The 12209-nt window shown below is 34.7% G+C and overlaps 1 protein-coding gene across 2 annotated transcripts in view; it reads left to right on the forward strand.

The window, feature by feature from the left end:
* CKAP5 (cytoskeleton associated protein 5) overlaps positions 1-12209 on the forward strand; it is an 83688-nt gene that overhangs the window by 33770 nt on the left and 37709 nt on the right. For both annotated transcript variants that reach the window (XM_054587058.1, XM_054587059.1), the window contains exons 5-13: positions 1044-1215; positions 1821-1953; positions 2196-2296; positions 4096-4209; positions 6738-6842; positions 9777-9866; positions 9980-10144; positions 10680-10808; positions 11344-11526. In XM_054587058.1, coding sequence (XP_054443033.1) covers positions 1044-1215; positions 1821-1953; positions 2196-2296; positions 4096-4209; positions 6738-6842; positions 9777-9866; positions 9980-10144; positions 10680-10808; positions 11344-11526 — 1192 coding nt within the window. The remainder of the gene's footprint in view (positions 1-1043; positions 1216-1820; positions 1954-2195; positions 2297-4095; positions 4210-6737; positions 6843-9776; positions 9867-9979; positions 10145-10679; positions 10809-11343; positions 11527-12209) is intronic.

Consider the following 12209-nt stretch of genomic DNA (forward strand, 5'->3'; position numbering starts at 1 on the left):
ACAAACAAAAAAAAATCAAATGAAATAGTAATAATGTAAAGGAAAACTAAGAATTCTAAATGTTAGATTCTTCAGGCACCATGATCTAAAAGGAATGGTTTATCATCACCATAAGGCAACCTTGGAGATATCTAGTTTAGTTTCATGCTAAGATATCTATACTTAAACTATTTACACAACCAGGTGTCTTATTAAATATCACTTTCTAGAAAGTATTTTCAGTGTCTCCTTTGTCCTATTGGATATGTCAGTAGCTATTACTGAAAAGTGGTGTTGTGTTTATGCATGTGAGATAAATATGTTCACATTCAGTAATGGATAAATGATATATATGGCTCTTACTAGAGAATTTCAGTGTTTTTTCATTTAATTTAATTTCTCTTGTTCCAGAATGTTATTCAGAAATGTTAGCAGTGAATCAGAATGCTAAATTTGGCCAGTTGGGAACTTAAAAATACAATATGTGACAGATATATGAGGTTGAATATGTTACCTTTTTAAAAGAAGTCAGAATGCATCTATTTTCCCCATGGAAAACTGAAGCAAAAAGATTTCCTGGAATTATAGTATGCTAGCTTCAAAGTCAGGAATGAAACACATACTGCCAGGATTAGTGATCTGTCAAGTAGAGTGAACCACCTTAATTGTAAGAACTATTAAAAACTTTATTAAAAGCAGATTTCACTCATCTATATATTTATAAACTGATTTGTTCTTATTTTTAAGCTTTTATATGTATATGCATGTATATTTAAGATATTACACAAGTGTTGGTCCTTTATAGACTTGAATTATTTCTAGTCTGGTTACCTAGAAAGTTAGTTTTAAAATGGTAATATTATTTTGGACCCTAGAACTTGAAAGATGGGAAGAATGACATCAAAACATAGATGTGGTTATTAGTTCCCTTTTTCTCTGCCTTAAAACTCCACTTATATAACTCTGTTAATCTATAGGTATGGAGCTATGTTTGAGTGAATGAAAACTAACACTTCACCCAAGCAAGCATGTTGATAACTCTTTTTCCAATTTTTTACTTCTAGTGAATTTGGTTCCAAAGTCATCTTGCTTAAGCCAATTATCAAAGTGTTGCCAAAACTTTTTGAGTCTCGAGACAAGGCTGTTCGAGATGAAGCCAAACTAATTGCTGTGGAGATTTACAGGTGGATTCGGGATGCTCTGAGGCCCCCATTACAAAATATAAACTCTCTCCAGGTGAGGCACAAAAATTTTTTGGTTGTCTTTGCATACGGTTAATATATGAAGATATTTCCTTCATGTCATTGTTATTGATATTCTGTCCTTGCAAATAATTATTTTTCATTCTTAATTTTGAAATCAGTTGATTTTTCTGAGCATAGCTAACTGTCTTTGCTGTTACTTTGTCCTCTCAGGTTACGTACCGTGCATTCAGTGATTCCAGTATGTTAGTGTGGAGTGTATAGCAGTTTAAAAGATCCCTTTATGATGCATCTGGTAGCAGGACTTAATATCTGTTTGGAAAAAATGCATTTATCCTTTTTTTTAATTATAATTGGTTTTGGAGGCTTTATCTGATACAAATATATCTGAATTCATGAGAGTGTCTGGAAGAAATGGATTTTCTTTTTTCCTGTATGCTTAGTCATCTTCAGTGTAGTAAATATAAATTAGTTTGACTTACGCCACAAAATGTATAAAATTTAAATTTAATCTTGTTTGCCCTTTTAGAGCCACATAAATGGGAAATTAAGTTTTATATTAGTAAATATAATGTTAAGTATATTCTCTAATGGTGGAGATGTAGATAATGTTTTTAAAATATATTATGATATTTGTAGTTGAAAGAACTAGAAGAAGAATGGGTCAAACTGCCAACAGGTGCTCCTAAACCAACTCGGTTTCTGCGTTCCCAGCAAGAACTAGAAGCAAAATTAGAACAGCAGCAGTCTGCTGGTGGAGATGCTGAGGGAGGTAAGCCAATTTTAAACACTGGTGTTTATAAAAATTCGGAAGAATAGGCTCTACCACAAGAACCTATGTTCACTAGTCACATTTTCTAGGACTGTCATTTAATAAAATATAAGTTACATATAGCACTAATAATGCTAATTCCTTCTGTATCAAGATTTCATCAGAGGTGTGAAAGGACTGGTAACTGAAAAGCAAAACCATTCCATCCATTTTTGAGGTTTGTTTTGTTTTTCTTCTGGAAGGTGGTGATGACGGTGATGAGGTGCCACAGATAGATGCTTATGAGCTTTTGGAAGCAGTAGAAATTCTTTCCAAACTTCCCAAAGACTTTTATGACAAAATTGTAAGTAATGGTAAACTTCTTTAATTTATTTTATTTTAAGTGATTACTTGAGTATAATTAGAGAATGTTCTACGGAGCTATTTCCTGGTGTACCCTTTCACTCCTTACCTCCCCTTGTAGAGTGAGTCAGTTGCTGCTGCTTCTTTGTTCCCATACTACTTTGTGTATATACTTATTATTGTACTTCTTTTTATGTCTTGCCAAAACCTAGAACTTTTTTTTTTGTTGTCTTTCTTTTCCTCGTTGTGTCTCTAATTTTATCTTTAAATAGCTCTCAAATTCATCCCCTTTTCTTTATCCCACTGCCAAGTAGTTACTCTAGATTTTATTGATCTTCACACTGTTGACATTTTTTCCCAGATAATTCTCTGTATTGGGGGACTGTCCTGTGTGTTATAGGATGTTTAGCAGCATCTCTGGCCTTTCCCTATCAGCTATCAGTAATACCAATCTCCCAAGTCATGATGATCAAAAATGTCTCTAAACTTTGCTAAATGTATTCCAAGAGATAAAATTATCCCCAACTGAGAAACAGTCTTATCCCAGCCACTATTATGTCTTGCCTTATGTGCTACAAGTAATGGAGAAGTCTTCTTAGAAGACTCCCTGTCTTTGCACTTGCCTCCTTCTCCTTCCCATCATATTTCACAATGTAATTAGAGGTGTCATTTTCCAAAATGCAAATCTCATATCATTGGCTCATTTAAACCCTTTGGTGGCTTCCATGAATTTTAAAATGATATCTGAGATCATCCTGTGGCCCTTGAGGCCATCTCTGCTATCTTTGAGGACCCCACTTACCTTCCAGCCACATCTCTGATTGCTCTCCCTCTCCACACTCCAGTCATACTGAACTTCTCTCAGTATCATATGTGCCAAATTTTTTTTTGTTCCTAAACTCTGAGACTTAACATGACTGTTCTTTTTGCCTATAACATTCTTCTCCCCCAATTCAGCTCATAATACCTCTTTATCTTCTAAGTCTCACCTTAGGCATCAGTTTTTTAGGGCAAATCCTATTTGTCAGTGTAAACTAGGTTAAGACCTCTTGTTGTGTTACCAAAGCAGCTTGTACTTCTTTGTAGTGTGGTCATGACCTTGTAGTTATTTATTGATGATTTTCCTAGCTCTGCTATCAACTCCTTGAGTATCCTATAAACTTCTGATGAATAAATAAATATTTGATGAATTGAACAGTAATGTGCTCTAGGATGACTAGTTTATCATCTTCTTTGTATCCCCAATTCTTTCAAATAGAGCATATTTCAAATTATTGAAAGATTGCTTGATCTCTGGTGGAGCATATTCTACTTTATGGGCATAAAATAAAAGGTTTTGCATTTTACTCCCATTCTGGAAAATTAATCTTCAAGATTAGAACAGTTTTGGTTGGTTATGTGATTTGTTCTTTTCTGATCTTATTCATTTCTCCTGCAAGTTGTCCCACTGTCAGATATACTAGAAATGCTTTCTATCAATGTTTTCTGATTAATACTTGCTTACCAACATTTCCCTAGAAAATGAGAAGGAAATGACTATTGCATCTTATTGTTTACTTACTGTAGAATTTAGGGTTATGAAATGTGATGAAAATGCTTTTTATATACTGACACAATTTTATGTATATAAACAAAACATTTGGATTGGCTGTACAGTTTTGCAGTTGTTTTTAACCAGCTTTAGAAAAAGTTTCTGAAAACAAAAAATATTTAACTCTGAATTAGTAGCATGAAAGAAATAAACTTTTATTTTGCCCTCTTATTTTCTGTTCTACAAATGACTCATCTTGTGTCTTGCAGGAGGCAAAAAAATGGCAAGAGAGAAAAGAAGCCCTGGAGGCTGTAGAAGTACTAGTGAAAAACCCCAAGTTAGAAGCAGGCGATTATGCGGATTTAGTAAAAGCATTAAAGAAGGTAATGTGAGGAGTTTCCACATTGGTATCCCAGCAACAGTTCAGGCCATTGAATTTCTCTTTATTGGTCATCCTTTTTATCACAACAACATTGCTATTTACGGAACACTATTGATGGTTTTTAAATTACAGGCATTCATATTTGAAGGATTGTTTAAAATGATTGTCCTAGATTAGTTTGGAGGGATTGATTTTCAATCTGTGTTTATTATCACTTTGACTTTATGCTATTTAATAGCATGTAGAAACCTCAAGAAGAGAAGATCTTGCTGATCTAGATCCAAATATTCCAGTTTTATAATTCTGTCAGATAAACTATTTAAATTGACTCTATTTAAGGGGACAGATAGTAAATATAAAGAGTTGTTTTGTTAGATAGCAAATGATGCCATACCATGTTGTATCAGCATGTTAAAGGATGTGGGGCATGTGGTTAATTATAAAGCAGGCAAATACTAAATAAGGAAAATATTTTTAGAAAATATTCCTTTGGTATTGCTTAGGTCTAATCAAGTTGACTGCTGCCGGTGGATATTTTTGTATATAGTGGCTTTTCATAAAATCTGAAAGTATAGGTCAAACACCATGGATGTAGTTGTAGGGCTTAAGAACAAACTGAAGACCTTGAGTATAGCAAGGTTGAAAACTTCGTTTTCTCAGCCTGAAGTTACAGAGGATTAAAATGGTGGGGGGAGGAGGTTAATCTTTAATTATATACACATGTAAGTACAGTAATTCTCATTATCCCTGGTAGAAGTGTTCTATAAAATTACCACAAACTCTGAATTAGCAATTATTCCTAATTATTCCCATTATTCCTAAGGGAAATTCAGGGTTAGGGTCCTGCAACCCTTTGATCATAACATTTTCATCAACTGATATGTAAAACAATACATAACTTGTTCTATTCTTTTTCAAGATATTTAATATATATTATTGATTCATTAACATTGAACTGATGGCCAACTGCCCTGTAGCTCGGCCTGAACAAAGCTTACCTAACATACAAAACTTCTGTGTAAGGCACATCACAGCCTTCTTGTGTTTAGGAATGCTGGACAGAACTTCAGCACTATGTTTAGGGGCCATTTTGAACAGTGAAAGGACATACAAAAAGCACGAAAATGCAAAAAAAAAGGGCACTAAATAGACCATGAAAAAAGATACTTGTTTAGTGTGTACAAGCTGAAAGAAGAATGCAGAGTGTTGCTTTGTTCTGTCTCAGCTGGGAATGTGCACATCAGGCAACTCATAGCTCTGATTTTTCATAACTCTGTGCTTGCCTGTGAGTGACCAGGAAAGTGCTGCGAGGAAGAAAGCAAGAGCTTTGCTGTCAAATCAGGCCTAGGTTTGAACCACAGCGTTACTATTTGCGAGCTCTGTGACCTTTGAGCAAGTTAACCTGTATTTAATTTTTGAAATCTACAAAATTGAGATAATAATAGCACCTACTTTATAGGGTTTGGGTGAATATTAAATAAGGATTATAAAACACCTATAAAATTGTTATCAAATTCGTTTTAGATGAATGTTAACCTCTTAATCCTTACTCCTCAGCACTTAAGGCATACATACAGGTACCGATTGGAACGCTCTTGCATGCTGTGCATTACTAATTGTTTTATTTGGAGAGTTTGGAATAAAGCATTCTGGTTAGCAGAATACCAGATCTTAGGGACTATATAAAATCCAAAGTAAAATGGAAGCATTACTTCTACCTATGAAAAGAGTAAAAAAATCAAGGATTAGGGGCACTTAAAAATGAAGCAGCTTTTTAACACCAGCTGACTTGGGCAGTATACCACAGTAAAATCTTAGCTGGAAGGAACCCAGGCATAGTCACTGGCTTACTAAAGTGACACAGGAACAGCTACTACCTGCGAGTTTTGATAAGTGCTAGGGTCTGTGGGGTGTAGTACAGGAGGGTGGTAGTACAGATGGTGCTGGAGGAAGCTCTGCCAAGAGCCTCTAAATGCAAACTTGATGATCTTTTGGTAATTAAAACGGCAGCTGCAAAGCCAGAAGCTCCCTCAGAGGAATGGTTGCAAGGGTGTTCGCAATTTAGAATCTGTATGGACTTCTTGACAGTACCTATAGCAGTTTCTGCTGATGCTCCTGGGGTATAAATGTTAGAGCTGCTGCCCTGTGGGCTCTTCCCGAGAAACATTGTCTTAGCTTTCCCTGACCCAAAGCAAAGTCAACAGGCCTCCAGCTTCTCTGCCATTATCAGTCGCCTCCTCCTCTGATGGCCAGACTACCACTTATGGAGAGTTAGCGGCTGGAAGTTATGGTAATACATACACACACGCACACGCAAGCGTATGTATGTATGTAAAACTTCAAGATAGGAGACTAAACTTTAGGGAAGCTCCCAAATTTGATACTGTTAAAGAAGAATCCCCTCTTTTGTAGGAAATGTAATTGGCTATCTATTAACATAATAGCTTTTAGAATTCTTTTAAGAGGAAGTTTTCAGTTTCCTTCTACAGGGCTTTGACTGTTTTGTTTTCCTTTGTTCCCTTTTTGTAGGTAGTTGGAAAGGACACCAATGTCATGTTGGTGGCTTTGGCAGCAAAATGTCTTACTGGCCTGGCTGTTGGGCTAAGGAAGAAATTTGGACAATATGCAGGACACGTAAGTAATGCTTTTTAAGTACAAATCAACAATGTTATCAAGAATGTCAGGCTAGTTTGCTCTAAACTTTAAAACAGCTCTGGCATAGATCTTTATATATTGGGTAAAGTACATTTCTCACTAAGTTTTATTAATATTGAGCATAACTCCTCACAACATTTCAATAAAAATGTCAGTTATAACTAAATTCATTAGCTTTATATAGAAAATCAAGCAATTAGCCTAAAGTACTTAGTTGAGTTGATTTGCTTATTAGTTATTGATTAATATCTTGCTTTGTTCTTACAATATTATATATAGTATAACAGGATAAAATAAAATTTAGGATATCCAGGACAGAGCAAAAATGAGAGAAGAAAAGGCAATATAAAACTAGAAGTGAAATTAGTACATAAAATGCATTGTATAGTGTTTTCCTATTTGAAAAATAATCTACTCATATATTTGAGACATTTTATATAGGTTACACTGTTAGTGATATATCAGTTTAATTTATTCTAAGAAAATCTCACTGGAGACATTGGTTGAATATACTATTTTCTTTGTATAAATTTGGAAGCAGTTGAGTTTAGTAACAGTTTTAATAAATTAAGTTAACTGTGGGCATCTGTCAGTTGGCCTCTAAATCTGAATTCCTTAGAATGACTCAGCATCTGAAAATTGTACTGGACTTTAGAATTTAACTTGCTAGCCACTTGATCATTTTATTCTCTAGATGAACATAAGAGTCTCCTAATGGTCCGTAACCATGTGTCAGTTTTATATTGTGAAGCTAATATCTAGCTTCACTTAGTTATGGTGTTTGGAGCTTGCTAACTCATAGCATTAAAAATAATTTCAGAGAACTTAACTGAAAATAAAAAGGTGGTACCAAATAAAAATAAATCATGACTAGCTTGTTACCAGGAAGTAAAAATAAGGGTCCAAAAAAAGCCTTAGCCCTGACTGATGGGATGGGTGTCATCCTACAGACCAAAAGGTCACCAGTTTGATTCCTGGTCAGGGCATATGCCTGACTGGGGGCATGTGAAAGGCAACTGATCAATGTTTCCCTCGCACATCGCTGTATCTCTCTCCCCTTTCTCTAAAATTAAATAAATAAATCCTTTCCCCTCTCTCTAAAATTAAATAAATAAAAAGCTTTTTAAGAAAAGCCTTAGACATATAAATCATAAATTGAAGTAAAATTATAATTAATACATTTTTAAAGTCTTCTCTCTTTTTTTTAAAGATTTTACTTACTTATTTTTAGAGAGGGGGAAGGAAGGGAGAAAGAGAAACATTGACGTGCAAAAGATACATCCATCAGTTGCCTCTCCTACACCCCCTACTGGGACCTGGCTGCAACCCAGGCATGTGCCCTAACTGGGAATCGAAGTGACCTTTCAGTTTGCAGGCTGGCACTCAGTCCACTGAGCCACACTGGCCAGGGCTAATTAATATTTTTATAGTGCTCAACATATTATATAATATCTGTGTATACGTTATCAGTGTACTAATTAGCTTTTGGTCAACTTTTTGTTACGTATTAGAATATTTTATACTTTTGTATTAAGAATAACTATTAAAGCTAGTAAACAATTTTTAAGATACATTTTAATTTACTAAATTATAGTTGGATGGTTGCCTGGCCATCTAGTTTCAGTTCTGATTCTGGCTTTGTGACATTCTGTTGTACAACTTAAAGAATGTCCCCAGTACTTTGTAGTTTGGGGATTCCCCCACCTCCTTAAAATTATATCATATACAGTGTTTAATAACAAACATGTTAGTGGTTCTGCTTTATTTTCTTTAGCTGTTTCTAAACTATCTTTTTGGCGATATATATAAAAGTGAACTTTAGCTTTATAACCATGGAAATATCTTGATTTTTAAGTTTATAACTACTAGTATTAAAAAGTTTTTGATATTTCTTCATGGAAACCATGCTTTTTATAATATGTATCACTTCTGTGAAACCATGGAAAAAAATTATTTTGGATGCCATTAAACTTTGCCTATATCTTTTGGACCTTAAAAAAACAACTTTAATTTCCCTGCTAATATACTGCCTGGCACTCAATAGATACATTAGGCATTCAATAAATATTTAGTGAATTAGTGATAGTTTACAAGATAAAATAAAAATTATAGAAATTCCAACTTTACTGACCTAAACTGAGCTCTTGAATAAAAGGATGTAATTCTGATCAAAATTGCTGCAATTTCTGCTACTAATTTTTTCTTTAGTGTAGGGAAGGGGCAGGACAGCCTAGTCCAGTGTGGCATATTGGAACCTTGGGTAGGGAGGAAGAATTATATACTATACCTGTAAATACACCTCATTCAGAATTATTTTATCTGATAAGAGGTGTAACTTATTGTTATTTATTATTTAGATAAAAATGGTTTTATGGCAGCATATGAAGGGTAGATGCTGAAAAAAGGTTGAGAGGTACTGCTGTGGCGGACAGAATTGGAGCCCTTAATTGTTCTAGCATGAGGTTCTTGTGCCCTTCAGAGAACAAAAGCACTTTTTTTAATCCAACTTAGAGATTCACCGTTTTTGTTTTGATGAGCCATTGTTTTAGTAACAGCTTTTTTTGAGCTATAACTTACATACTATAAAATTCACCCTCTTTTTAAAGTGTATAATTCAGTGGTTTTAGTATATTCACAAGATTGTGTAACCATTACCACTATCTAATTCCAGAACATTTTTATCACCCCAAAAAGAAACCCTATGCCCATTATCAGTCATTTCCCATTCTTCCCTACTCCTAGACCCTGGCAACCACTGATCTGCTTTCTGTCTTTATAGCTTTGACATTTCATATAATGGAATCATATATACGTGATCCTTTATGACTGGCTTTTTTGACTTTGCATAATGCTTTCAAGGTTCCATCATTCCTTTTTGTTGCCAGATAATATTCCAGCTGTTCATTTTTATAGGTTGTGCCAACCATTTTGGAAAAATTCAAAGAGAAGAAGCCTCAAGTAGTACAAGCTCTGCAGGAGGCAATCGATGCAATCTTCCTTACTGTAAGTTGACAACATGAGTTTGCACTCTTGTCTATGTGATAGTTTGTTAATGTGATATTTTGATTGTTCTTTATAGTTGAAAGAAGCTCATTGACCACATTTTCTTTCTAAAGACCACACTACAGAACATCAGTGAGGATGTTTTAGCAGTAATGGATAATAAAAATCCAACCATCAAGCAGCAGACATCGCTTTTTATTGCAAGAAGCTTCCGCCACTGCACTGCTTCTACCCTGCCTAAGAGCTTGCTAAAGCCCTTTTGTGCAGCTCTGCTTAAGGTATAGACTCTCTTCAAAATTGGGGGAATATTTTATATCTAGGAAAGATTTTTTTTCCCCTGCTAACTATGTACAGTGATTATTTAACTTTAACACTGAATATTATAGTCTTTTGAGAAGCTTTGGAAACTGAATCCAAATTGTTGTATTGTTGTGTTCCTATCCTTGAAGCACAAGTTCCACTAATTGCTAAACATTTTGTTTCTTACTTGCCCCATTTACTGGTGTTTAGCTGGATCTGGCCAAGCACAGCCATACAGTTTGGAGTATTTGAAGATTATGTGAATGTGAGGCACTTTAGATAGAGGGTAGAAGGAGAAGGAAGCACTTACATGCTGAATAGATATCAGAGGTTTCCTTAAGCCAAAAAGAATTTGTGAAAGGGTAACTGTTAATTGACAAAAGGAAAGCTATACTTAGCTTCAGTGAAGCATAAAAGGCAAATTCTTTATCTAACAACCATTAGTATGACTTAAAAATCAGTAAGCTTACAGTTCCTTGTATTGACATGATTTTGTTTACTTTCGGACTAAAGCACATCAGTGATTCTGCTTCTGAAGTCAGAGATGCTGCATTTGAAGCATTGGGTACCGCTTTGAAGGTGGTTGGTGAGAAGGCAGTAAACCCATTCTTAGTTGATGTAGACAAACTTAAGCTTGATAAGGTAAGTCAGTAATAGATTATGATGAAACTGGACAACAGTGCATTATGGTTTTATTTTCAATTTTGTCCCGTTTTATTAAGACAAAAGTGCTGATATCAACTTGTGAAATTTATTTCATCACCACTGGTGGTTCAAACCTAGAGTTTGAAAACACAGCTTTTGAAGATTTAAGTTTCATTCCAAGTTCCAGTTATCATACTAGTAGAAATACCTTTCAAATTATAACAAAAAAAATAAAGCTTAGTGACCATAACCTATAAAGATGAAAACAGTGTTTTAAGATACATTTTGTCTAATATCTGGAAAAGTATCTTTCTAAATATGAGTGTCTTCTATGAAAAATGTGGTTATTATAATTCTAATTTATATAGAAATAAAAAGATAAGAAAGTCTGGGTAATTTATCTTTGTTGAAAAGGAAACTTTTCTCTCTGAATTCTCATATAGTTGTGGTTTAAATGATCTAATATGTAATAAGTTAGTGATTGTATTTCAAAGTTGGGCTTGATGATGTTCATCTCAATTTCATTCTCCAGATCAAAGAATGTTCAGAGAAAGTAGAGCTGGTGCATGGTAAGAAAGCTGGACAGGCAGCTGAAAAGAAGGAATTCAAGCCTGTTCCTGGAAGGCCTGCTTCTTCAGGGGCTGCAGGAGATAAGGACACAAAGGACATTTCAGCATCCAAACCAGGACCCTTAAAAAAGGCACCTGCTACTAAGGTTAATAGATGACTTGGAAAATATGGTTTAAAAATTAGAATTTGTATAAGGTAGGGTCTGAATCTCAGGTTAATGGTTGTCTTTCCAATATGATTTCATTTGAGAAATAAACTCATTACCACATTCAAAATACAGCAGAACATCAGTTCATGAAGGCAGAGTATTCCAACAGTACATTTGGCTACTTGAGACTTTAATAGAGATAAAAAATGGTAATGGAAATACATGAGTGCATTTTAAGGGATCAGAAAGTATCATTAAATAATGAAATAAAATGTGGCAAGACACTTAGCATAAATAACATCACCTTCATCATTTTGCTGATAATGCTTCTGAATTGCATCACTGTCTCCATACCAGTCCAGGCCTTATTATCTCCGTTCAGTGTAGAAGAGGCGAAAGTGCCCAGGGCAAATATGGCCTTCCTCTAAGTGAACACTTGTCTAGGGACTCTCTTAAGTTCTTGTTATGGGGCCTCCGGTTTCCCCCACGAACAGTCTTCAGCAAGTCTGCCTTTGAAAGAGCTCAGTGCTGTGGGCACTAAAAATACCCTTTTTTGTTGTTCTTGGCTGAGTTATCCTTCATTTTAAAAAAAGTTTTTATTGAGATATAAATCACATACAACATTATATTAGTTTTATGTGTATAATGTAATGATTTGATATTTGTATATATTATGAAAT

Source organism: Pteronotus mesoamericanus, unplaced genomic scaffold (genome assembly GCF_021234165.1).
Source record: "Pteronotus mesoamericanus isolate MK-2021 breed Mesoamerican mustached bat unplaced genomic scaffold, CSHL_Meso_final scaffold_1066, whole genome shotgun sequence".
In the NCBI taxonomy this organism is placed as follows: domain Eukaryota; kingdom Metazoa; phylum Chordata; class Mammalia; order Chiroptera; family Mormoopidae; genus Pteronotus; species Pteronotus mesoamericanus.